Genomic DNA, 27,252 nt, shown 5'->3' with positions numbered 1-27,252 from the left:
CCAAAAAATGTTAAAAGGCATGAAAGGAGCCCCTAAACATAGATATCTTATCCACATTTGAAGCTAGAGAAATGCAGTTTCAAAAATTAATGAGTCTTTATAAGATCACATTAGTAAGTGATGAAACTGGAAGGGCCTACTTGACTCTAATCATCTAACTTTCCTTCCATACCAGTGTTTCCCCAGGTTTTCTTTACTCTGTTCCACTTCTTGCCCAGGTCATCTTTCCAACTGTTAGCCAGGTCACCACAGCAATCTAAAACTCATAAAGTCATGGCTTCCCCAGTGCTCTCTCTCTCCTAACTCCCCCTCCACGGTCCAGGTTGGCTATTAAATGTGCTCTGTTCCATGAGTTCTCTGCAAAATCCAACATGTCCACCTGACATGCTGATTCAGGCATTTGTTTCTCCAAGTTTCCTTTCTTCGCCTTCACTTCCCTAGCTCTTCCCACAATGTGTAAAGTCTAATTCCTATAAAAATCTCTTATTTTCATAATATGAATCATGACTCTGCTTCCTAACACAATTATTGTTACCAAAAGTAATTCCAGAGTACAAGATCTTAGTACTAGGATTCTAGAATTAGTTCCCTAACGAGATTTAAAGACACTAATGAATCTGCTGCCAACGGCAAATGGGGCACTGTTAGTCCATGAAGTGCAGTGGAAAAACACTACTTAAATTAGCTAGCACCATCCAGAGTCACCTTGCATGTCTAAGTGGTTGCAGGCACAGAAGAATTTAATAGCAACAAGTAAAATTACTGTAGATTGATTCGATAATTTCTAAAAGAGCTGGAGCGCCTAGATGGGGGAAAAGGAAGCTTTTAAAGATCTAAATAATTTTCTTGAACAAATAGCTCAAACTCTCAAGGTTCACATCTGCTGTAATACCTTTTCTTTTTCGAATCATCACTATTTCCTCTGATCTGTTGATTTAAAAAGAAAAAGCAATTCATCTTCCTTTATAGAGAATACTGTGTGGCAGTTCAGTACCACACAAAAGGGAGAGATGCAGTACTACAGCTGTATTCAAGGTGACCCTCAAGAATAGGTGTGAAGGGAAGTCCTTCCAGTAGACAGAACTTCAGGCAATATACCCGATGATTTTCTCTGCCTGGAAAGAACGACGGCCAGATGTATGTAACTACAGGAATTGATGGGTAATGGTTAACAGTTAAGTTGTATGGTCATGTATGTAGAAGAAAAATGATTGAAGAATTGTTGACAAGGAGGACTAGGGAAGGGATATGTAGATAGATTTCTCAAAATGTCAACATTTTTTTTTGTCACATGTGAATGCTACCCAAAGAATAAGATCTTAATGATTACTTTCTTTCCTCAGTTATTCCAGGCCTTGATCAATACGTTTATGAACAAGATGGCCATGGTATTAGAGATGTAGATTATACAACTGCAAGTTATTAATCTTTGTGTGCCTGCTTTTTCATACTGAAATGGAGATTATAAAATTATCTGCACACCAGGGTTGTTGTGAGGTTTATATAAAAAAATGCCCCCAAAAGCATGGAATAGTAACTGGCATGTAATAAGTGATTAATAAATAGTGAATGGTTCATTTACTTGTCTGTTTATTTTATTTAGTATTGATTGATTGATCTGTGTACACAGTACATATGAAAGTGCCAAATACAGTGAATTCCCTGTGTAAGGATACAGTAGTGAACTTGACAGGCAGTCTCTACTTACAGAAGGTGGTATTCTGGTGAAAAGATACTTGATTCATTACAATGAACCCTAATTCTAAACAGACAGACACACATGGTGCCTGTTGTTAGGGAGGCTACAGGGTATATGAATAAATTGACAATAATATTCAGCTCACTGGATTATTAAATGGTCAAATGAGAAAATGCTTCATCAAAGTCAAAATAAGTACATTTTTTTCATACTTTTTTATTATTTATTTATTAGTTTTGTTATACACGATGGCAGAATACAATTCATTTCATATTATTCATATAGAGCACAATTTTTCAAGTCACTGATTGTACACAAAGTATTTTCACACCATTAGTGTCTTCATACATGTTCTTAGGGTAATGATGCCTAACTCATTCCACCATCATTCCTTCCCCTTTTCCCCCTCCTTTTCCTTCCCATGATTCGTACCCCCTTGCCCCCTCCTTTCCCTCTCTCCCCTTTGCCCTATCTAAAGTTCCTCCATTCCTCCCATGCTCCCCATCATTGCCATTATGAGTCAGCATCTCATATCAAAGAAAACATTCAGCCTTGGATTTTTGGGATTAGAGTAATACACTTAGCATTATATTTATTCTCTAATTCCATCCATTTACCTGCAAACGTCATGATTTTATTCTCTTTTAGTGCTGAGTAATGTTCTATTGTGTATATATACCACAGTTTCCCTATCCATTCATCTACTGAGGGGCATCTGGGTTGGTTCACGGTTTAGCTATTGTGAATTGTGCTGCTATCAACATTGATATGGCTATGTCCTTGTAGTATGCTGATTTTAAGTCTTTTGGGTATAAGCTGAGGAGTGGGATAGCTGGGTCAAAGGGTAGGTTGGGGATGTGGCTCAGTGGTAGAGTGCTTGAACCCTGGATCCAATCCCCAGCGCACATACACGTACATATAAAAAAATTGATTCAAAGATACAGAAAAAAGTAGAGGGTAGAATTCTAATATAAACTCTAATATCTGTGTGAGTTTCAGAAGATCCTTTTTTTTTTTTAAGAGAGAGTGAGAATTTTTAATATTTTATTTTTTAGTTCTTGGCAGACACAACATCTTTGCTTGTATGTGGTGCTGAGGATCAAACCCGGGCCGCATGCATGCCAGAAGAGCGCGCTACCGCCTGAGCCACATTCCCAGCTCTCAGAAGATCCTTAAAACATTATGTTTGACTTTGCTGCAAGGGTGTGGGGTATGTAAGTGCTAGAGGCCTTGCTGAGATCCTTGCTGAGACTGACAGTAAGGATCTAGATGAGGAAGAGATTTCAAGATGGTTCAGAACTGGTAAAGGAGAAACAAAAACAAAGAGACAAGGGAAAGGATAAAAAAATTTGAGGTCCTCAAACACCCAAAGGCAGGAAGAAGAAATTCTGAAAAGCCTAAATTAGCTCTTCTGCCTTCTAGAATGAAAAGCTAGTCCATAAACAAGGAAGAGACAGGTGAAGAAAAGGCATAGCATGTCTAGAAATAAAACTATCGATATAGAAGGGAAACATGCTGATATCTGTCCATTCATATATGCTCTGATTGTCACTATAGTCAGGGGTTCTGTGAGGATGGTTGGAGAGGACATCACTCTCCCCTCATTTCCTTAATATCTACTTACATTCCTGAAAAAGAAAATGATTCCTGTCCCTTTTAAAAAACATTTTAAATTGTTGTTCTGTTGACAATGGTTATTATATTTTGAAAATATTGCATGCTCATTATTTAGATGAAATTTTTGATAGTTACTTGGCATGGGGCACCCCAATTGCTTGCTTAAATGAGATATGAGTTGAACTGCTTTGCATTTCAAAGGCGGGAGGTATGAAGAAAATTCTGGAGACAGTGGAGAACCAAAGAGACTGAACTTTGCCAGGGGGAAGCATAAGATACCTATCCTGGCCCAAGAAGACTGGGAAACAAAATATTGAAGATTCTTTGGATAGTTATCTGTGAATATTATCAGAATTAAAATGGGGCTACTTTTTGCCAAAATATAATTTTAAAAAGTAAATAAAGCCAGGAAATTGTAAAGAAGGGGATCTCATGCATGATTGACTGATAACAGTTAACTATTCACAAGACTCTGCCAGAACCACAACCTTACACAAAGGCCCCTGCAATCCTACATAGAAACAACTTCTGCAGACTTCTCCCCAATAATTGTCTGTTTGATCTGGGATGGATGCCTTCTCTGTTATTGATCCCTATAATCAGATGCTATCACTCCAAATAGCTTATGTAATCCTCTCCCCCTTGATTCAACCTATGATCATGCTCATAGTTGCTACAGTATCCACACTTCCCTGGCAAAACTCTGCTATTCCCAAATAACCTTATTCATCTTTAGAGAATTTTTCTCTCTACATTGCTTAGGTCCTCAGAGAACCAGCCTGGTCCAATTCAAAAGAAAATTCTTTTGAGTTTATAAAATGTTCCCTTAGTGAACAGGACTGGCTAGGGACTGGGGGCGGAAGGAATGGTTCTCGTTAAAAGAAATTCTGGGACAACCTTGTACTTTCTGTCCTGGGAAATCTGGGTTCAGGGATAATCGGGAAATGAAATGTTGAAAGAGCCAGTATGAGTCACAAAGAGACTGAGTCTTGAGAGTTGGCATGGGAAGTAGGGTCAGATGAGAATGTGAGAATGAAATAAGGTTTAGCACGAGATTGAGAATTTATAAACCAGAGTATTCAAAACGTTAAGTGTGTATAAGCAATGCCAAAACTGTTAAACAAGAAATGACAAAACTCTCCAATCCTTCCCTTCCTTTTGGAGATAATCAGAGCCATCTGTTCCACCAATTTTAAAGCTGCTTCAAAATAATTATATTCAGGTCTTACCTAAAATCGTACTTTATATATATATAAAAAAAGATTTAAATGGAACTACACTCTCTATTGTTGGGTCACTTTGCTCATTCAACAGGATTTTACTTAATAAAATCTTTGCCTACCATGTCTATGTGTATCCTGCACTAGACTGTTAGATTAATACTGCAAAGTCGTTTCATAGAAGAAAAGAAAATGAAGAGAAAACAGGTACAACAGTTTAAATATTAATCAGTAACATTGTGTTCTGTTATATTTTAGCCATATTTGGTGCTTACATCTACAATGCCTCACCATTTACTGTGTGCCAAATTATACAATAACTTTCAGGCTTGTATCAATCTCAGGATATATGATTATTGCTATCTCAGCTGAAATCAGACTCTGAATACCAGCATTCAGGAAAGAAAAAAATGACACATTTTACAATGGGCAGAAGTAATACATCAATAAGCTAACACCTCAGTAGGTTGGATTTGTCTTCTGAACTCATTTCTACTTATGCCCCATGCCAATGAAGCAGAAGTTGCTGAACTGACAAAAAGGGAGAAGCTTCAGTCATTTCCATTGTTATATATCTACTCTTCACAATTTAAGTCTTATAAACCTATAAGGAAGGCAATTTTATATCATTATTTTTTTTCAAATATTTATTTAGTTTTAGATGTTTATGTGGTGCTGAGGATTGAACCCAGTGCCTCACACATCTGAGGCAAGCACTTTACCACTGAGCTACAGCCTCAGCCCCTCCTACCATTTCTTTCGGATGGAAAAACTATCCTCAGAGGCACCCAAGGGCCAAAGAAGGCCAACCTACAAAAGAGAAGCTCAATTCTCCCCACGGGGTACATCAGTGATGGACAACTCAAAGTAAAAGCTGGATCCATAAAAACTAAAGAATGACTGAAAAGGTATAGTACAGGGTTAGTGAAAGAAAGCTCTACAGAGAGCAAAATGGTACAATGAAGGAGGGGCCACTTCATGTCAGAAATAGCAGCTGAGTAACTGCTCTTTGAGTCTTGTTTTAATGTGAAAGAAAATATAGGTTGAGTATCCCTAATGTGAAAATCAAAAATATTGGGCTGGGGACATAGCTCAGTTGGTAGAATGCTTGCCTCGCATGCACAAGACTCTGGATTCAATTCCCAGCACAATCAAAAAAAAAAAAAAAATGTGGACTCTGACATGATGCCTTAAGTGGAAAATTCTACCCCTGATCTCATGTGACAAGTCACAGTCAAAACACAGGCATACTAATAACATTGCACAAAGTTATGTTAGGCTATGTGTGTAAGATGTATATGAAACCTAAATGGATTTGGTGTTTAGTCTTGGGTCTCATTCCCTAATTAATCTCATTATGTATATGCAAATATTATAAAATCTGAAAAATCTGAAATCTAAAACATGACTGGTCCCAAGCATTTTAGATAAGGGATAGTCAATTCGTACAATATCTATATCAAAGATTATTTTGAGTATTAGAAAAAAACAAGGTATATAAAACATGCAGCTCATCTTCTTTTCCTTCTTCCACTTCTTTTTTTTTTTTTTTCTACTTGTAGTGGAGGTCTTCATTTTAACAGAAGGGATTAGAAAATCAGAGCTGGTTATGATAGAACTTATGGGCAGGGGAGGAGAAGAGCAGTCATTGCTTTTAGTTATAAAGTATTATGCTCTGATATGATTCAAAACTCAGTCTATATTTTATGTCAAAGATGACAGGCCCTTTCAGGCTTCAGCACTCAACCCTGATTTAGGGATATTGGGAAAGAAATATGTGGAATTCCACTTTGGCATTCCCCACAGTGATACTTTCTAATGTTTTCCAACAACTGAAGCCCCTTTTCCTTGCACATCATTTGCTTCACAGGAACTCACAAGATTGAAGCCATATGGGTGCTTGTTCTTAAATTCCCCCACCATCACTTCACAATCTCATGCCAACTAGTTTCTTTTCTTACTTTATCCCAATTAATCCCTTAATCCTCTGCATCTTAGCTTTTTGAAGGAAGCATTACTGTGTTCATTTGTACAGGTCCAACAGACCAAGCGCAGCGCCATAGATACAGTTTGCATTTAACAAAAGTTGTTGACTAAGTAGGTGAACTAGGAGGTTTCAGTTCAGTGTAATAGTGTTTTCAGAGTCTGAGCAGGAGAATTAGGATGACCAGGTTGAAATGTAGGGTAAAATTTCAAACAATCTCTCTCTCTCTCCTCCTCTTCTTCTTCTTCTTCTTTTTTTTTTTTTTTTTTACTAAAAATTGAACCCAAGAGTGCTTAACCACTGAGCTAGCCACCTCCACAGGCATTTTTATTTTTTATTTTGAGATGGAGTCTTCATAAATTGTCTAGGGCCTTTGTAAGTTGCTGAGGATGGTCTTGAATTTGCAGTCCTCCTGCCTCAGCCTCCTGAGTCACTGGCATTACAGGTGTGCACCACCACATTTGGCTCAAACAGTCTCTTGAGAATCAAAAAAGAAGACCTAGAGAGAAGTAAGGCTAGAGCTCAAGCCTAAATGCTATATTAAAAAGAGAACAAAGGGGGATGGGAGTGTGGCTCTGTGGTAGAGCACTTGCCTAAGAGGCCTTATGTTTAATCTGTTCAATCTCTACCACTAGGTGGGGGGAGGAAGATGACAAAAGAAAACAAAGAAAGAAGCTATTGACATTAGTTCATTTTTTGTTTCTACAACAAAATACCTCAGATTAGATATTTTACATACTTTATCAAGAAAAGAGATTTGTGTAGCTCACAGCTATAGAGATTCCAACATGAGGTCCCACTGATTCAGCCTCTAGTGAGACTCCCCTTGGCTACACCATGTCATAGTAGATGGCATTATGGCAGGAACACATGAGAGAAGGAAAAAAAAAATCACATGGAAAGATAGGAAGCCAGAGATGAATTCAGGGAGGGTGAGGCTTGCTCTTTTATAACGAGTCACTTTTAAAAGAACCAGGGTCCCCTGAGAACTAAGGACAGTGCCTACAATGACCTCATCAATTCTGTTCCTGACCCATTAGGCTCCACCTCTCAAAGGTTCCACCACCACAATGAAGACCAAGCCTCCAACACAAAAATGCATGGGGAACAATCACATCCAAACCATAACACCATGTCAATCACCTGGTAAATGGGGGTCACCTGGACTGCTGGGGTGAGGCTCTGCAGTACAGACCCACCATCCTGACACTCATGGCTATTACCTGAGAGACTCTTATGCATCATCTTCTCCCTTTATTCCCTCTGCTTTTACGTCTGTTTTTGTTTCTATTTTCTTTCTCAGTGTGTTTCACAATCAATACTTACTGAGGAGAAATGATAAGATTAGGCCAGTTATCCTCTGGTATTGAAGACATTTCTTATACAAACATCTCAAAGTCTTAAGGGCCAGCCCATGGTGATTCCTTTAGATTTGATTGTTGATCTGATTAGTGTGTTGAAAGTACATGAACATTAGCAACCAACCAATGTCGAAAGAACAGTGGCTGATTACTTAAGAGAACTGGTGGCCAGCTAGAATTTTGCAGTTGCTATACCCGGGTGCCTTATGAACCCTTGTGTTGGAATTAACGTAGGTCTGCCAGATTTGGATTTAGCAAATATAAGGACCTGGAGATAAGCTTGAATTTCAAATGTACTACAAATAATATTGGATGAAATATTTGGGACATAATTATATCAGCTAAGATGGTTCTTGAGTTCTATCTTTATAGCAGGAAAAACAGACTTAGAAATAACGTAGGTGTAGTAGAAACACATGATGGAAAGAAAGGTAACAACAGAGTGTCAGAAGTATGGGCAGAAAAGATGAATTACAAAAATGAGTTGGGGACAATTTCTAGAAGCAAGTGGGATTTGAACTTGGCCTTGAGAGGTAGGTAGAAGTTTAGTATTTAGGAGACACGACCATTTTTCAGGCAGAGGGAACATTCTAAACAAAAGTGTGAATGGGTTGACAGTGAGCAACACAACAGCTCCAGCTTTAGTGTGTATCCTATTGTACTAGCCAGGGTAGTTGTACCATGGAGACAAATTGTGGCAGCATCTCATCACGGGTGGAAGATTTATGACTTTATCAAAAAGAGTTCTGGGTAAAGTAAAAGCCAGTCAGCGTTTTAGGGGATGTCAGATTAGGGAAGTCCAAGATCACAGGAGATGAGTTTTCAAGCTATTGTGTGTTAATTCTGAGAAGAATGGAGATAAAGTCTTGCATGATGCAAAGGTCACAGATATTTAAAAATAGACCAAGGGGGTCTGGGGCCACGGCCTACTCCTGTAATCCTAGCAGCTTGGGAGGTTGAGGCAGGAGAATCGCAAGTTCAAAGCTGGACTCAGCAACTTAGCAAGGCCTTAAGCAACTTGGTGAAACCCTGGGTCTAAATAAAATCCCCAAAAGGATTAGAGATATGGCTCATTGGTAAGCACCCATGGGTTCAATTCCCAGAAGAAAAAAAAAAAAAAAGACAAGTTTAGAAGGGTAAGAATTTATCTACTGAAACCAGGATACAGACAGACTGAGCTTCACTGTATTTTCTACAAAATACTACTTTAAAAACTTGTATCACAATTTGTGAAGGAAAGTTTATGTGTGTAAAATATCTGGTGGATGATCATTACTCAGGAATAGATATTTTCCAAGTTTCCTCCTTATTCTTTGTTAGTACAACCTGTGGGGCTTATGGCTCTCAGCTGTGCTGTTCACCATCACTCCTCTTACAAGCTGGCTCTAGGGGCCTTTGGATACAGTAGGCTCTCAACAAAAACGTGTGAGCAAAGAGGGTGTTAGAAGGAGGTGAACATGAAACCACCTGGGGCACTTAGCAGGTACCAGCGGCTGGCCCAGCTCCCAGGGGGTCTCTGAAGACTTCGCCTGCGTCAAAGCGCAGAGGCCAACTTTCCAACCCTCACAGGAGCAGGGACAATCGCTCCTCCCGCTGGGTGCGACTTCCAACTCAGAGGAGAAATCCCCCTCCTCCAGGCCTTCCTAATTCCTTACCCCCCCCCCCCCGCCCCCGTTGGCCCTTCTTCCTGCCCCAAGGAGCAGAGACGCAGTTTTCCAGAAGAGGCCGGGCGGGAGGGGGTGACACAGCGGGGCGGTGCACGTGGTTGAGGGGTGGGCGGGGGGAGGGGAGTCCACTAACTTTGTAATTCAGCCTCCGAGACCCGCGGTGACATTCCTGTAGGCGCCGCGGGCAGGCCAGCTTCTCCTTCCCGGACCTGGGAGCGCCGCTCAGAAAAGCGGTCGCAGTGTGCAGAGTCGCCGCCCGCGGTGGTCCCCCCGGGCTGCCCATCGCGGCCCCGCGCGCACTGGAAGGCGAAAGACCTGTCCTCCAGAATGGGCTACTTCTCCGTGGAACCGCTCAGCCTCCAGGGCCTGGCGGTGGCGGTAGCTCTGTTACTCCTTGCCCTGTGCCTGCGCTCCAGGCGCATCAGGTAAGCGCCCGGGCCTTTGGGGACACGCATGCGCCTTGGGCCCCCGCGGCCCGCGCGCGACCCCGATGGAGAAGGGAGCCCCCTCCATGATTTCCAGAGTAGACAGAAGTTGCTCCCGGCCACTGGCGTTCTTTGGGAGCGTGTGTAATAACAAAGGCTTCTTCCCTCTCTGTGTCGTACATAGGCATAAGTGTTGAGGCTCTGGGACCGAATTCAATTTGCTGCTCCAGCTTAGGTTGTTGTAATCCCAACGTTTGCAGTGTGCGTTGTGCATCGCGAGTGGCTTTCGCACAGGCACATTTTTGTGCCACGTTTCTGAATTGCTGCTTTATGGCCTAGAATTCATAGAGCGTTTCTGGAAGGGATTTATTTGTTTGTTTATTTATTTGTTTATTTATTTATTTATTGCATTTCATTCACTTGAAATTAATGTTTCAAGAAAATGTTGGTGGGTGGGAGGGACAATGAAATCTGGGTATCTGTGCCTCGGTTTACCTGAATGTACCTTGTCTGCAAAAATGGGATCGTAGCACTTAACGGATGGGAATTTTTTGAGGAGTAGTTGCCTTAATAGTGTGAATATACCATTGCTTTATTTTTATTAGGACAAGAAAATACCACAGCCTGGAAGTGTGTCATTTCTTTAACTGATTTGAAACAGGGAAGTAGAAAAAAAATCATTCACCTGGGATTTATCTTCCTTTTTCCTCTGTCTCCCCCGTCCCTCCATACTAGTACAGTTTTCGTGCTTTTTTATTTTTTATTTTTATTTTTAATGTGGTTCAGGGAATCCAACTCAGGGCCTTGCACATGCGAGGCAAGCCCTCTACCATGAAGCTGCAACTCCAATCCTAGTTTTTGTGACTTTTGAAAACCAAGCAGGTAAGTTTTGGGGGGATGCAATTGATAGTTTTAACATACATACTTACAGATATATGTATCAATGTATACAAGTATATGTACATGTGATAGTTTGTTTCTCAGCAATTTTTGGAAAAATGGCACTATTGTACAGGGTATAATTATCCATAGACATTTCTAGAATGGCTGCAAGTGAATACTCCAGATAAGAGTACTTGCTTTTCTTGCCATTCAAATTTTCTGGTTATTTCTGGAATGTGCAATACCTTCTCCCAGTGAGCGGCCTCTTTTCCAGTGGCTGTTCTCTTGTTTTAGAACCAAGGATGATTAGGACACTTTAACTTCAGTGTTACGTGATTCAGTGGAGGTTCCACTTTCTCTATTTGCAGTATAAACCAAAGCCAGTGAAGATATAATTCTAGATATCTTTTTATTAAAAGAGAAGGTGGTAGACAAGAAGGCTATTTGTTCTACTCCCACTTTACATGCAGGGCAGGAATAGACAAGCTGACTAGGACGTTCTGGATATTGATGGTCATTGGGGTAAGAATGTGGAACCTGGGGGAGGAGTTGGGAAGGCAAAAGGGCAGATAAACTTTCTCCCCAGCATTCTGAAAATAGATCCCTCTTACTCTGCATGGCTAAAAATTATTTTGCTGAGATATTCATGTCATCAACTGCTCACTTCTTCATACCAGAGAGACTCTATTTAAAAAGTTTGATACACTGCATTTCAGAATATACATTAGCTCCATTTGACCCAGTACCTAGAGAATCCTGTTCTTTAGTGCTGCTGTTTCTGGTGTTTGGAAGTTTAATGCTCTCGAAAATGTCTAAAGTCACCACTAAGAGGGGAGACCATGATTGAGAGTCCCTTATATATTCTTACCAATTTTTTTATGCTTATACTAATATGACTGAATATATGTTAACAACAAAAGTAGAATATACTCTGTTGCAACTTTTTCTACATTATGATATATTTTATATACCTTTCTATGTCAGTTTATAAAAATCATTATTTGTAATGATTGTAGAGAGATCAGTCTCTCACACACACATACACACACACATACACAATAATGGATATCTTTGGGCTCATGTGAAAATAGTTATGTAGGACTGTGGAGTTGTTATAAAAAATGTATATGAGCTTTATATTTTAATAGATGTTGTCAAATTTCCCTAAGTCCCAGTTTATGTTACTTCTAATCATCTATATAAATGTAAACTTCCCTACATGCTAATACTAATAATTTAAATCATTCTAATTTTATCAGTCTCATACTACAGAAGATAAAATTTATCTTTTATCCCAATTTCCCCTTGCTTACTTCCTCAGAAAAGGAAGTTTGGATATCTTTAAAGGATAAGCTCTTTGTTCTTCTATAACTTGTTTTTCTCTTGTGTTCTTTATCTGATCATTAATGATTTTTCACACACTTTAGTACCTGCTACAGTTATTTTTACTATTATAATTCATATTCATTTGAGAATTTCTAGACATACCTTCTTGTTTAGAAAGCACTTTTATATCACAACATGATAAAAAATATTCACCACTGTTTTTCCTTATAATTAAATTACTTTATTTTATTTTATTTATTTGGTGCCAAGGACTGAACCCAGTGGCACTTAACCACTGAGCCACATCCCCAGCCTTTTTTAAATATTTTACTTGGAGACAGGGTCTCACTGAGTTGCCTAGGCCCTCACTGAGTTGCTGAGGCCAGCTTTGAACTTGCAATACTCCTGCCTCAGCCTCCTGAGCTGCTGGGATTATAGGCATGGGCCACTGTACCCAGCTCATCTACTTACTTTAAAAAGATTTTATATATACATTTTTATTCTCATTCCATTTTTATTATTCAAACAACTATGTGTAAAAAGTATGTAATATAGCATATTATAGGAACATTGGATGTTCTGATGTAAAAATTTCAATGTTATATAAATTAGTAAAATGAAAAACAAAAGGTGAAAACCAGCTCAGAAGGTATTTATTGTCTACCTATCACTGATTCTGACTCTTCTTGCTGAGCATTCTGAGTTCCCTCCCTCCCTCTTTCATCCTTCTTTCCTGTCCATCCTTCCATCCTTCCATCCTTCCCTCCATCTTCTCTCGCTCCCTTTCTTCCTAAGACAGGGTCTCACTCTGTTGCCCAGCTTGGTCTGGACTCCTGGGTTTAAGTGACCCTCCACTTAAGCCTTCCTAGTTGCTGGGACCACAGGCATAAGCCACCATGCCTGGCCACTTTGATTTTCTTTTGTGCCAATCTGTGGAAATGTTAGATGAATCCAAACTTCACCATTTCTGGTATACAAATTCTATATCAGACATTCAACGGTGGTTATTTGTAGGTAATATTTTTTTTTTATGCTTATAAGCATTTTAAAATCACATCAATATTTTAAAATTGTGTGTGTGATATGTACATTTAGCACCTAGAAAAAGATTAATGGGCCTTAAGGTAAAGGCTTTTCCACCTACATTCACTTTGGGAAATTGCTACTTTCCTAAAGTAATTGCACCTTATTTTTTTTTTTAAACATTTCCATCAGTCTTGTATGAGCATTTCAGTTGCCTCACATCCTCACCAATGTTTGATAAGGCTAGTATATTGGACTGTAAGCATGATCCTTCTAGATCCTGGATCATTGTTTTCCTATGAAGTATTAAATTTTGTTTTGGCATGCAGACACATTTCTGCCTGATTATCTTAAACTTGTGAAAGCTTAGTTTTATCTTTTATCAAAGGGAGTCTGTGGAAGCTTGAGATACTGACTATGACTGCCTTATTTGATGGGGCCATGATCTGAATGTTGATGTCCCTCTAAATCTCATGTTGAAATCTTGCCCCTCACACAAGTGGGGGACTCAATCAGACAGACACTTCCATGGTCATGCTCCTGAGCAGGGGATCTAATAGAAAAAACAGACATGTGGACACAGGGGGCACCCATCCTTAAGAGTGAGCAGTGCATGGATAGGGGAAGAGATAAGGAAGGGAGGAAATTCCAGAGAACACAAAAAGAACAGGCCAGAATTCCCCCACTGGATTCCTACTTCTGGGGACCCTTCTCTTCAGAGAAGTCTGTCTCTGCATCTCTGTCTCTTTTCAATAAACCTATTTCTTGCTTGTTAAAAATAAATAAGTAAATAAATAAAAGAAATGTTGCCCCTCGAAGTGATAATATTAGAAAATGAGGGCTTGGGTTCGTGATAGCAAAGCAAGAAGGTGGCCACCTGAGAATCAGAAAACAGGCCCTCACCAGACACTGAATCTGCTGGTGCCTTGATCTTGGACTTCCCAGCCTCTAAAACTAGGACAGAACTTTCCCTTGTTTGTAAGCCATCCAATTTATGGTTTTTTGTTATAGCAACTCAAACACTGAAATCTGTCTCCTTGGGGATGGATAGCTCTTAGCTTGGCCTCCAGGCAAATTCCTTCCTATGGGTTCTTTGTAATCTTATCTGCAGATGCACTCCTCCAGGGTTGGCCGGGATTTTTTAATGAGTGGTGCAAATTTTTTTGGTTGTCCCCCTCTTGGTTTAGATTTTTCTCCTTGATTTCCAGCCACTTCATACTCTGAAACCTCAAGACACATTGTAACTTTTTGCTTTGGGTGATGTTGTTTACGGTGGACCTCATTCAACATGGTCTGTTGTTTCAGAGTTTTCATTCCTTCGTTATCTTTTTTCCTTCAGTGAATATAAAATTAAAAAAAAATATTTAGTCATCTATGGAAATGTTAGGTTAATTCAAGCTTCACCATTTCTGGTATGAAATTTAATATCTGAGGTTCAACAGTGGTTTATCTAAGTAATGTGTTTGTGTGGATGATTTTCTTTTCTTTTTAATTCTAACAGGCACTTTTACATTGCCTTTTTAAAATGGGCATTTCTAGCTGGGTGAGGTGGAGCACACTTGTAATCCCAGTGAATAGGGAGGCTGAGGCAGAAGGAGTGCAAGTTCAAGGCCAGTCTCCGCAACTTTGCAGGATCTTCAGCTGCTTAGTGAGATCCTGTCTCAATAAAAAATAAAAAGGTCTGGGATGTAGCTCAGAGGTAAAATGCTCCTGGGTTCACTTTCCAATACCAAAACCAACAGCAACAAACAACCCCCCAAAAGTGTGTCTTTTATAAAATTAAAAAAAATTATGTATTTAAAATAAAACTTTGATAAATTCTTCTTCAATATATCAATACTTGTTTCCTTTGGAAGAACTAACATTATAGGTAGATGGTAGTGGTAGCTTTTTTTTTGGTCCCAGGGAGTAAACACAGGGGCACTCAACCATGGAGCCACATCACATCCCTAGCCCATTTTATTTTTTATTTAGAGACAGTGTCTCATTGAGTAGCTTAGGCCCTCGCTAAGTTGCTGAGGCTGACTGAACTTGCAGTCCTCCTACCTCAGCCTCCTGCTCTTGAACCACGGTGCTTGGCTGATTTCTGACTCAGATTTGAGGGGCACTTGGAAACCCAATTCATTTACAGCAGGTCATTAATATTTCATTGGATATGTTTTTGTTCAACAATTAGCTACATTTCAAAAGTCTCTGTTTACTAGTGATAGGTTTAGTAATAGGTTTAAGTATACCTACTTTCCAAATTATTGTCAAAGACAACATATATAAATAGTCTGTGTATCAAAAAGCAGACATGAAAATAAATGTACCTTCATTCTTTTTTTTGCTTCCCCCATTCTCTATAAAAAAGACAAAAATTAGACCTTTTTGAAACAATTAAAATAAATATAATCTCTCTTTTTCAAAAATAAAAAATAAAAAAATAAATATAAGATGGTCAAGTCTTCTAAATAAAAGTGTTACTAGCCGAGCAGACTAAGTTATATGGGGTTTTCAAAAAATGGGACACTTTAGACAGAATCCAAAGGTTTATAATGAGTAGGTGAAATTAGTTAAAGAAAATGATAGGAAGGGGGTGATAATACAGATTTTTTTTTTTTTAATGTAACCATTCTGGATGTTAGATGCAAAATAGGTCTTCCTAGCCTAAATTCAGAGTGCCAAGGCTGCATTCCTTTGGTGGATCTAGGGGAGAATAAAAAAAACATTTCCTTGTTTCTTCCAGTTCCCACGGTTCACCTGAATTCAAATCTTTCTTCCTTATTCTGATTCTCCTGCCTTTCTCATAAGGATCCTCGTGATTATATTGGGCCTATATAGATAATTCAGGAATATTTCCCCAGATCCTTAACTTAATCATACATTCTGCCCAACATAGTCTTTCCTCTGATCCCTAAAGAGGCACATATGCAAAATATATTCAACCCATCCCAGTATCCCCTAAAGTCTCAGCCCATTTACAACACCAACTCATATTCCAAACTATCATTAAAGCTCATCAGCTCAAACCTCAAGATCTCATTATCAAAGTCATCAAAATTTATCTGTGTATGAGAATCTGAGTATGGTCTATCTTGGGTCAAAAAGGCTCACTTAGGAAGAATTTATGTTTTTAAATTAGTTTTAAAAAATGATACTGTTGTGGATCGAATTGTGATTCCCCCAAAGATCTTTTTTTCCCCTAATTTTAACAGTTTTTAATGAAAATTGTTTATAAGATTACTTTATTTCCCACATTTTTTTCCCTTGTATTCAGGCTCCATCTGTTACTTATTTTGAGACCCTGAACAAATATTTCACCTCTTTGAAACATAATAATCAAATACCTACCAATGTTCCAGAATATTGGGTGCTTAATAAATGGAAGTTGTTATGTGGATACTTTAGAGGAACCAAGGTATCCAGGGAATTCTGCTTTGAATTGTTATCCAGTAGCCATTGAGACTATAATCAACTGCCTACCATAGAAATCTAATGGCAAAAAGGTAAACTGAAAATGTTTTCTCTCAGTAGTTCTCAACTGTTGCAAGTACTGTCATTGTGGGGTATAGTAGTGGACTGTATAGGTTACAGAATTTTCAAAGAATTGATTAAGTATTGATTCTTTTTCAATTTCTCTGTCTGTCTGGTTTTCCTCTGAGTCCGGCTGTCTCTGTGTGCATTATCAGTTACCTTCTGAACATGGTAAAAGTAACCTTGAGCCATATAGTAAATAATTTCCACCAGCAAATGTCTTTGAGCTGCTTCTGTTTGCCTGTTCTGGGGATTTTCTATTGCAGTGTTCCTCAAGCTAGCTGTAATGAAGGACTAGTCTTTTTCATTTTTTTCTTTTAATTTGCATCTGTCAAGGACTGCTTCTTTGTTAAATTAATTAAAAAAGAGAATTCATAAAATGAAATGTAAAAGGTGTTACAAACCCAAGGTCATTTTCTTTATTATTGGATCTAGCAGACATAAAAGTGTTCTGTCAAACAGGTCTAAAAGATTCTTACATTTATCTCTTTGTAGATGAATGACAAGAAAAGTTTGTGGTGGCTTGCAGTCAGGAGGACTAAGGTTTGAATAAGGTGTTCTTTTGAACTCTTGTTCAGCCCTCTCTTTACTGAGCAAAGTCTTATTTGGAAGCAGGGATGATCTTGCCATTTGTGATAAAGTGACCTGGCCATGAGATAAAGTCTAGAATGTTCAAATATCATTTGCTATCTGGGTTTGAAAGCCTAGAAGAGAATTGACTTGTGCAGTAGATTTCCATGGCACTATCCAGAGATCTTTTTCTCCTAGTTACTGTTTGTCACAGGGTTTCCTTCCACCCCTCTCCCCCAACACATACATACTCATATCCCAAAATTGCTGTCCGTGGTAAGAAATAAGACTAAAATGCTGTTAAGGTAGTTTTAGTCCAAGTAAGATGAGTTGTGACATGTTAAGGTCATACAGACCATGCATTGTTTTGAAATTTGATTTGTTGATATTACTGTTTCACACAAAAAAAATCATTTCTCTTTCTGATTAGTCATCACTCAGTATCTACTGGTTTCAGGAACTCCTGGGATTCTAAAATCCACAGTGCTCACGTGTCTTGTATAAAATGATGTAGTTCCCATGTACTTTGAATCATTTCTAGATTAATTTTAACACTGGATACAATAGAAACCCTTGTTATACCGTACTGTTTAGTAAATAATGACAAGAAAAAAAGTCTATACCTGTTCCGTACAAATGCAGCTTATTCCAAACATTTTCAATCTGTGGTTGGTTGAATTCACAGATGTGGAACCTGTGGATTTAGAGGACCCACTGTACTTGATTACCCTCAAACAGGACCCATGGGGCTCTGGAGCCATGGCATTGTTCCACTGCTATGCAAGTGTAAAGAACTGGGCTGCCCTTATTAGTAGATTTTTTTTCTTTCTCTCCCTTTTCTCATAACAAAATATAGAAAAAAAAAAGATATGGACAGCTGAGAGCAAAGCCATTTACTACTCAAGAGTGTGCTCAAGTTAGCAGGTAGATTTTTGTGTTTTTACAGAGGTGTCAGAACACTCTCCTGGCACCTGGGTTGTTCTTCATGAAGCAATTTGTACACTGTTCAGTACTTTACCTGATGAAGCCCAGGGTTGGTCTTATTACCAATCCAAATGGGTTTTGACTTGCTTTACTATTTTACTTTGCAACTTAAAAAAAGAAAAAGCAAAAAAAAAAAAAAAAGTCTTGTGAGAATATTCCTATTGTGTAACAGAGGGAGGGGAGGACTCTGTTAAACAAACATTTTGTGGTTGACTTTATTTTGTGTGTCATCAAATGTTTATTTAATGGATTATAGGATATTTGGTACTGCCACTGGGTCCATATTTCTCATCATTACTCAATTCTATAATCACATTCTACTGAAAAGTCCTATGGAAGCTTTAAAAATGTCATCTGTTTGTTATAGGAGAAAATCAATTCAGAAGTTTTGTTGGATTAGCATAAATCTTTTATCCTTGTTGGAATAAAATTTTTGAGTGCTTGCTTGTATGGCATGTGGAACAATTTCTTAGCCATTGAGGTTGCTATAACAAAGTCTCATTTTTTTTTTTAAAGAGAGAGAGAGAGAGAAAGAGAGAATTTTTAATATTTATTTATTTTTTTAGTTTTCAGTGGACACAACATCTTTATTTTATTTTCACGTGGTGCTGAGGATGGAACCCAGTGCCCCATGCATGCCAGGCAAGTGTGCTACTGCTTAAGCTACATCCCCAGCTTAAAAATTGGTTTTTAAACAACAGAAATTTACTTCTCTTAGTTCTGGAGATCAAGTTCATGAACAAGGTTCCAGGAGATTTATGTCTAGTGAGGGCCCATTCTCATATATAACTATCTTTTCACTGTGTCCTCACAAGGTAGAAGGGACAAAGAAGCTCTCTTGGGTCTCTTATGGGGGCACTAGTCCCATTCCTGAGGGCTCCACTAGTTACTTCCCACAGGTCTCACCTCCTAATACCATCACCTTAGAAGTCAGGATTTCAACATGTGAAGTTTGAGGGGACACAGACATGCAGACCATAGAAGGCAATTTGTTTATGTGAAGTTATCCATTGTTCAGTCTTTCAGCATGGAGAAAGCAGTATTTTTATATATTTATTTATTTATTTATTTAATTTTATTTTGCAGAAAGCAGTGCTGTGTAAGGCAAAGAACAGGACCATGGAACTAAAGTGAGCCTAGATCCAAAACTCAGCTCCACTCAGTGCAAGGATGATTTTTGAGAAGGTGTCGAGGAAAATGGAAATGAACAATATGGAGGTGCTACTGTTGTAACCAAAAGCTTGGTCCTTGTCCTCGATGCCAATCCAATAATGAAGACAAGGTCTTGAGAAAAAGGAAAAAGTTTTATTGCTTTGCTAGCAAAGGAGAAACACAGGGAACTCCTGTCCCCAAAGCTGTGATTCTACCTATCCACAGGAACAGGGGGCTTTTATAGAGGTGATTCAGAGAAAAATGAGATTAGGGAGGAGAGATTAGGCTGGAGAAGGTTAAGGAAAAGAAGATCAGGGAGAAGTTGTTTATGGAAAAGAAGATCAGGGAGGATAATTTTAGGGAAAAGAAGATTGGGGAAAAGGAAAAAAAAAAACCAAAAACACTTAAGTCTCAAAGCCACGAGGGATATAGTCAGAGCATCAAGTGAACCCCTGTTAAACTGTGTTCAAGGCTCTGGACCTAGATGTTTTCCTTATTTTGTCTCATGTAATTTTCACTCCCATTCAAGAAATAGTTCTTATTAAGTTATTTTCAAAAGACAAAAACTAAAACCATAAGAGATTAATTAATTTGTTTAAACTATAGTGCTATTCTGGGTTTTTGGTTCTAGGTTCATTAGAGCTGTGGTAGACAGAATAAAGCCCCTCAATCCCAGATATATTCACATCTTAATCCTCAGAACTGTGGATAGGTTAGGTTACATGGCAAAGGGGAATTAATGTTGCAGAAGGACTGAAAGTTGCCAATCAGATAATCCTAAAATGGGGATTATCTTGGATTATTGGGTGGGCCCAGTGTAATCACAAGGGTCATTAAAACTGGAAGAGAAGTCAGAGTGGTGTGACTTGAGGAAGACTTGACTTTTGCTGGCTTTGTTTTTTTTTGGGGGGGGGTGTTCTGGGGATTGAATGTAAGGTCTTGAGTATGTTGTTGGTTTTGAAGTTAAATAAAATATGAATAAGTTTATGACCAAAGAATAGGGGAAGCTTCTAGAAACTAGAAAAGACAAAGAACTGATTTTCCTCTAGAGATTTCAGAAAGTAACAGCCACACTAATGCTAAGAATTTAGCCCAAAGAGACCCAAGTCAGTTTTCTGGCCTATAGAATATCAGATAATAAATTTGTGTTAAATCACTAAATTTATGGTAATTTGCTACAGCATTTATGGATACTAACATTATAGATATATCTATACCCCCACCCCTGTGCACTTTTTTGCATTATACTACACTGACTTTCACAAGAAGACTCAAAAAAAAATTGAGAAAAATTGAGTTTTTTTCTAACTGCTGGTTGCCCATGAGGAGCAGGTTAGAAGGTAAACATTTATTAAAACTCTGCACATTAAATACTATGCTAACATAATAACTTGAGGATTTTTGTTCACGGATTTCATGAGTTATCATGGACTTTTTATCTGTTTTAGTCAGCTATTTTGCTGCTGTGACTAAAGGACCCAACCAGCATAATTGTATGGGGAAGAAAAGTTTGAGGTCATAATTCCAGAAGTCTTTGTCCATAGAAGGCCTGCTCCATTCCTCATGGCTCGAGATGAGGCAGAACATCATGGTGGAAGAGTGTGGCAGAGGTAACCAGCTCACATGAAGATCTGGAAGCAGAATGAGAAAGACTCCTCTTTACAGATACAAATTATATACTCCCAAGCCAAGCCTCCAATTCCCACCTCCTGCAGCCACACCCTTCCACTTGGGTTAGCACTCAGTTAATCCCTATTTGCGGATTCATTCACTGATTGGGTGAAGTCTCTCACAACCCAATCATTCCTTCTTTGAACTTTCTTAAGTTGTCTCAAATGTGAGCTTTTGGGAGATACCTCACTTCCAAACCCCTAGAGGAAGACTTGACTTCCTTATGAGACATCATCCTTGTCTCTTTTTTAATCCATCAATTCACAATTAAGTTTGGAGGGATTGTTACGTGTCTAGCTCCATGAATCTTAAAAATGTTTTGAAAATAGGTCATAGGATATAGGCTTTGAGACCCATGATTTTTTCAAGAAGATGGCTTCTATCATACACTTATACTATCTTCTATCATACACTACTTATACCAACTGCAGCCCGAAGGAGAAGACTTTGATGAATTTGAGGATTTAAGGGAATTGGGGAAAAGGGAGTTGTGCTTCACTGGTGTCCCCCAAAAAGGGTGGAACAGACAAAGCCATAAGCTGTAGAGGGAAGATTAATAGCTGCTTGTAGGAGAATATTTTTGTGCTTTATCAAGGCAAAGTCCCACTGAAAGTACTCCAGATTACTGTTCTGTGAAAGGCAAAGACAGAAATTTAGAAAGCTACTTTGCTGAATAAGAGAAGATGGCATCAATTATATCATGCATTTTTATAGCTAAAGTACTCATTTTTATGGCTTTGGCTTTTTTTTTTTAACAGAAGTATTTGGGATGGGATATTTTTTGTCTATAGAATAATGAAAAGGATTAATTAGTTCTATAATTGCCGAATATAAAAATTAATAGAATTTTTAACAAAAGTGTAACAGTAATACGATTTAAATTCATTGTCATTTCTCCTTACAACTTCATCCTAAATAGTTAATATTAATGAAGAAGAAACTTCAGAAGATTTATTTGATTTGTCACCTAGCACAATATCTAGCACTGAGTAGGTGCCCAGTGAATATTTGTAAAAAGAATGAAGGATGGATGAGTGAATGAACAGGCATTTTGATGCAGTAATTGTTAACTTTTTTCCAATATGAGTATTTTAGGGTTGTAAATATTGATATCAAATTATATAAATGCATACAAAAAATGATACCTAATATCATACATATCAAATTTTCTGCTACTTCAATTAAAAAGTGAATACTACTTGACCAAGTGCTTATACCAATATTTATAATTGGAGGTATAAACCTGATTGAATGTAGTAGTGGAAAGATTAATAGCTTTGGAGTGGAATTAACCCACAAAATTCCTGTTTTTGAAAATTCAGAGTTAAAAAATATATATTATTAACTTTCAGATTTAGGTACTGGATTTGTATAACCATAAAGTTCCACTCCCCAGCATAGGTGGACAGTGTGCTTTATTTAACAAAACAGAACGCATTTGTGAAAGGGCTGAGACCATTTTTGATAATCATATACAAGTCATATATATGTTTGGTCCTAAGTACACTTAACAGGTAGGAGGAGAGCTCAGAACTTTTAAAGAGACCAAGTTTTCTGTCAAACAGAAAAAAAAATTTAAAAAAGCAAAGTTGTTCTGGTGGAAAGCAATGTTTTTTACTAACTGTGGCTCAGAATTCTGAACACACAACCCATTGTATCTATCTCAGGAAGCCAAATGGCTTGTTGTTGGATCACATCCAGTGAGGAATTAGTGTTGTGATGTTGCATTTTGGTAATACTTTCCTTTGCGGGTAGGATGTAAGTAATTGACATCCTGGGATGACAGATATCACTGTAAAGTTAGCTATGCCAATATTGTTGACTCCAGTTTCTATTTTTGTATTTTGAGTATATGGTACTATAGATTTGTTTTGACTTGTAATATTGACCACTAACCCTTTCGAGCATTTCATATATGTGTACCAGAAATAAAGCAAGTGCTTTATGTTTCTGTCACAATAATAGTCCTCATTTTATTAGAAGTAGAAAGTAAATCTCATTTAAATAATGTTCCCAACATCGTACAGCTAGGCTGTTACTACAGTTTCAGTTCAAATTAATAGTATTTGACTTCAAGTCCAACTTCTTAACGCAGTTTTCTTTTTCTTCTTCTTCTTATTCTTTTTTAGCTCTTCTTACAACAACGTTCTGACATATACATTTCCCCTTTGGTAAAAATGAACATATTAAGGTCCAATGCAACTTTTAAGCATTTCTAGTAGAAACTTAACTAACATATGAATATATACATTTGACCTTTTTGAACAAAGACTATAATAAGTCTAAGAATAAAGACAGAAAAATAAAAAGTCTGCTGCTTTTCTCTCCCACTAGACTGCATATCAGCTGCAGCTGATGGATCATGAACAAACAGGGATCTCTTTCTCCCTATCCTGCATACTGGCTTTTACACCCATTCTTACTGGCCCAGCAGAGTGTCCTGACTGCTCTACATTCAGATCCAGTGGAGAGCAGGACAGATGATGCAGGAACCTGCCACGTGACACAAAGATAGTGTGGCCAGGTTTAGAGTCACATCTTAATCTTCCTGAAAATTTGCAAAATTTGTTTCAGACCCACCGTTTTATAAACGAAGACCACATGAAGGGACCTAGAATCAAAGGGGAAGGATGTTTTCACCCTCTGGGAATTAATTAAAGATATTTATTTGGGTACCAAGAATTGAACCCAGAGGGGCTTAACCACATAGCCACAGCCACAGCCCTTTAAAAAAAAAATTAAGACAGGTTGCTCACTAAGTTGAGTAGGGCCTCTCTCAGTTGCTTAGGCTGTCTTTGAAGGGACAGTCCTCCTGCCTCAGCCTCTTGAGCTGCTGGGATTATAGGTGTACACCACTGTACCTGGCTAAAGAGAGATTAGTGTGTTTTCTGTTTTAACAATTCTTCCTAGATGGATCATGCAAACTATTGCACATGTCATTGCTGCTCTTATGATAATAGCAGTCTCACGTGCTACTTCTTTTACCTAGATAAGCAACATTAAATATTGAATGAGAAAGTATTACACACAGTTCAAATATTTGCTATGGCAAAGCATGGTGGTTACCGGTATATGTCTAATATGAACTTTTAGTCTTGTTTTGGATTTTGAATAACGTTTCTCACATGGGCAAAGAATATCAGCACTGTATTGTACACAGAATATGTAACTCTGTCCTTCTGTTTCTTTGTAGCCTTACATGCTACTTCTTTTACTTATATGCAGTGTGTATGTACATGTATATATGTATGTGTATGTATGTATACATATACATGTATACTCATATATATAAATATATATGTGTATATGTTTCAAACTAGTCCTACCCTTTTTGCTTGTCAGTGTGTTGTACCATATGGTCTAGAGCATCATGCCAAAAGACAAAAATATTCCTAGAACATATGAAATCATCAGTCAACTGAAGGAGGGTAGACCTGACCAAAGCATTTGTGACTCTGATATATTCATAGGTAATAATACATGGCTTAAATATCCAGTTCCAAAAAAGAGCACATATTTTAACCTTGAAATGGTAATTACTCCTTAAGAGAAATAACTCAAATGTAAAGTCTTTAGACTTTGTTTTTCTACTAAAATTAATTCAGATCAGTGTTTTTCTTTAGCAAAATTCTCCATTTCTATGTATGAAACTTGCCTCCCTTATTTTCATCTCTAGAGGTACCATGCACTTGAACTCTTTGTGTTTTCAAAAGCATGGGCCTTGGAGACCCCACTGCAGGTGAAGGGAGTCTTTGGGTTGTACCGACCATGGCCACTACACTTTTTTCAATGTGTTCCATGGATGGGGTGTTTCCACCAATAATGAAAGGCCTAGAAGATCACATTCTACTGGATTTCTTGGGTCTGTGGAAGAAAGTTGTAATAATGATGTGATTCAAGGCTGTTTCCAGCAATTCCATTCTTTAATGTTCTGGGTGATAAGCACAGAGATAAACCACAGAAAAACAAATTTTGATAGTGGGGCCAGATTGGAGAAAATCTTAGGAGTAGGAACTGTTGGACTTGGTATTGGATTGGATGTCTGAGGAAAGGAGAAGAAAGGTGATATTTTCTTTATCCTTGTCCCTAAGCTTTGATGGATATGTTGAACACTCAGTGTCTATGATATATCCCGTCATAGCGATCTCTTTGGCAGTTCAGTGTGCGGACAGTCCTACCTTCATGACTTTGGAGTAGCTAAATGAAATAAATTGGTTAGCTGCTAGCTCAAGGTAATTCTCTCAGATGTCACATTTCCCCCATGATGCATGAAATGCTTTCTGCTGTCCTTTCTCAAGATGATGTCTTCTGGGTTTAAGTAATTGACTGCAGGGTAGTATGTGACCTAAAAGCATTTTATTTTGGAAATTTTCAAGCTGCAATTGCTAGAATAGATCCTGTTCATCTAAGGTCTTGAAGTTATAAAGATGTGACTTAGCAATAATGAATAACCCTTTGCCCAATGTTGAGGGAACCAGGAATGGGGGTAGGTGAATGGAGTTGTCTGGTTGCTGGACAAAATACAGCTTTACCCAAGGTTTATTGTTGTTAAGTTAAAGTGAGACCTGTCGGCAGGATTGTATATTTTTCTCCATTTATGGTGCTCAGTCTAAGCAGGAGAAGGGAGAACCTCATGCCAATGGAGTTATGGTTTTGTCTTTGATCTCCGTGTGCGAGCAAGAGGAAAAGATAGTGACGGAGAGAACCACATAGTGGTTATGATAATCAACCATGGAATTTAAACTTGGAAATGGACAGGAGAGGACATTGAATAGGACAGGAACTTAGGAAAGGTCAAGGAATTTAAAAGTTGCTGAGACCAAACTCTGCTCATGCCCGAGGCTGGTGTCGCTCCTGACCTGAGCACATTCTCCTTTGCATTGAGTTAGTGTCTTGTGTTTTGAGGCTGAAAGAATTCTGCCAACTTGGGCAGAAAATATGAAGAAAAGAAGAGGTGGGGAGCTAATTGACAGAACTTTAATCTTTAATCAAGTGATTCTTAATTCTCATACTGCATCAGAATTATTATTAAGCATATTGATTTTTTTAAAAAATGATAACTATATCTCAATCTCAAGATTCTGATTACAGTTGGTGAGGACCGAGGAATCTGTTATGGCTCGACACTGAGGATTCACCTACCCTCGTGGTTTTATGACCGTGGTGTGCAGGGCGCCATCTGAGCAGTGAGGAGGCATGGCTGCCACTCTTGGGGAACTCACTGTGGATTTTTATTTGTGTTATTGTTTATTTAATGTTTATTATGGTGAGTATATTGGTTTTAGATTTATGGCTTAATAGTTTTATTCTTTATGGTAGATGAACACTTTATTGCAAATTAAGGCTCCCTAAATAATCCATGTGTAAAGCGTGTCCCTTTTAATAAGCACTCAGTGTAGGGCAATAGAAGATACTGGAAAGAGCTTCCGTCTTTGTGTCAGCAAAGCCTGCTCAGTTGTGTCCTCTACTTCCTGGCTCTGAAATTCAAAGGAAGTTTCTCTTTGTGCCTTAGAATTTCCATCCGTAAATGAGGGGTTGTACTGGTACTGGAAGATCCATTTCTACTCTAATACCCTATAACTGAAACCACAGTTTCATTTTTTTCCAAAAAGTATTTTTGAGACTTAGGGTGTTCTATCTTTTTTTTTAAAAAAAAAAATTTATGTTTTAGTTGTAGTCAGACGTAATAGTTTTATTTTATTTATTTATTTTTATGTGGTGCTGAGGATCGAACCCAGGGCCTCACACATGCTAGGTGAGCGCTCTACCACTGAGCCACAACCCCAGCCCTATCATTTTGGTTTTAAGTCACATTGTTGTTCTTACCTATTATTTATGTGGCTCCCCCCACCCCTTGTTATTGGAGTATTGCCTGGTGGCAGGGAGAAAACATGAATAATTTGCTTCCCAGTATGTTGTAGTGAAAAGGGAAAATTTCTGTTCACATCTACACACATATAAAATGCTATTAAGAGTAGGGGCTGGGGATGCGCGAGGTAGCGCGCTCGCCTGGCATGCGTTTGGCCTGGGTTCAATCCTCAGCACCACAATACCAACAAAGATGTTGTGTCCGCCGAGAACTAAAAAAAATAAATAAATATAAAAAAAAAATTCTCTCTCTCTCTCTCTCTCTCACTCTCTCTCTCTCTCTCTCT

The 27,252-nt window shown here is 38.3% G+C and overlaps 1 protein-coding gene and 1 long non-coding RNA gene across 2 annotated transcripts in view; one reads left to right on the top strand and one right to left on the bottom strand.

Annotated features, from left to right (window-relative positions):
- Positions 1–2,502: 2,502 nt before the first annotated feature.
- On the bottom strand, positions 2,503–9,810 carry LOC120892981 (uncharacterized). Its single transcript, XR_005737857.2, has 2 exons — positions 9,682–9,810; positions 2,503–7,019 (listed from the first exon to the last, which is right to left on the bottom strand). It is a non-coding gene; the product is annotated as an uncharacterized LOC120892981 (long non-coding RNA).
- Positions 9,811–9,839: 29 nt separating this feature from the next.
- Cyp7b1 (cytochrome P450 family 7 subfamily B member 1) overlaps positions 9,840–27,252 on the top strand; it is a 178,535-nt gene continuing 161,122 nt past the window's right edge. The window contains exon 1 of the mRNA XM_005322962.4: positions 9,840–9,973. Coding sequence (XP_005323019.1) covers positions 9,876–9,973 — 98 coding nt within the window. The 5' untranslated portion in view covers positions 9,840–9,875. The remainder of the gene's footprint in view (positions 9,974–27,252) is intronic.

This window comes from Ictidomys tridecemlineatus, chromosome 7 (assembly GCF_052094955.1).
Source record: "Ictidomys tridecemlineatus isolate mIctTri1 chromosome 7, mIctTri1.hap1, whole genome shotgun sequence".
NCBI lineage: Eukaryota > Metazoa > Chordata > Mammalia > Rodentia > Sciuridae > Ictidomys > Ictidomys tridecemlineatus.
The sequence above is the reverse complement of the archived record's forward strand: the minus strand, read 5'-3'. Positions and strand labels throughout refer to the sequence as shown.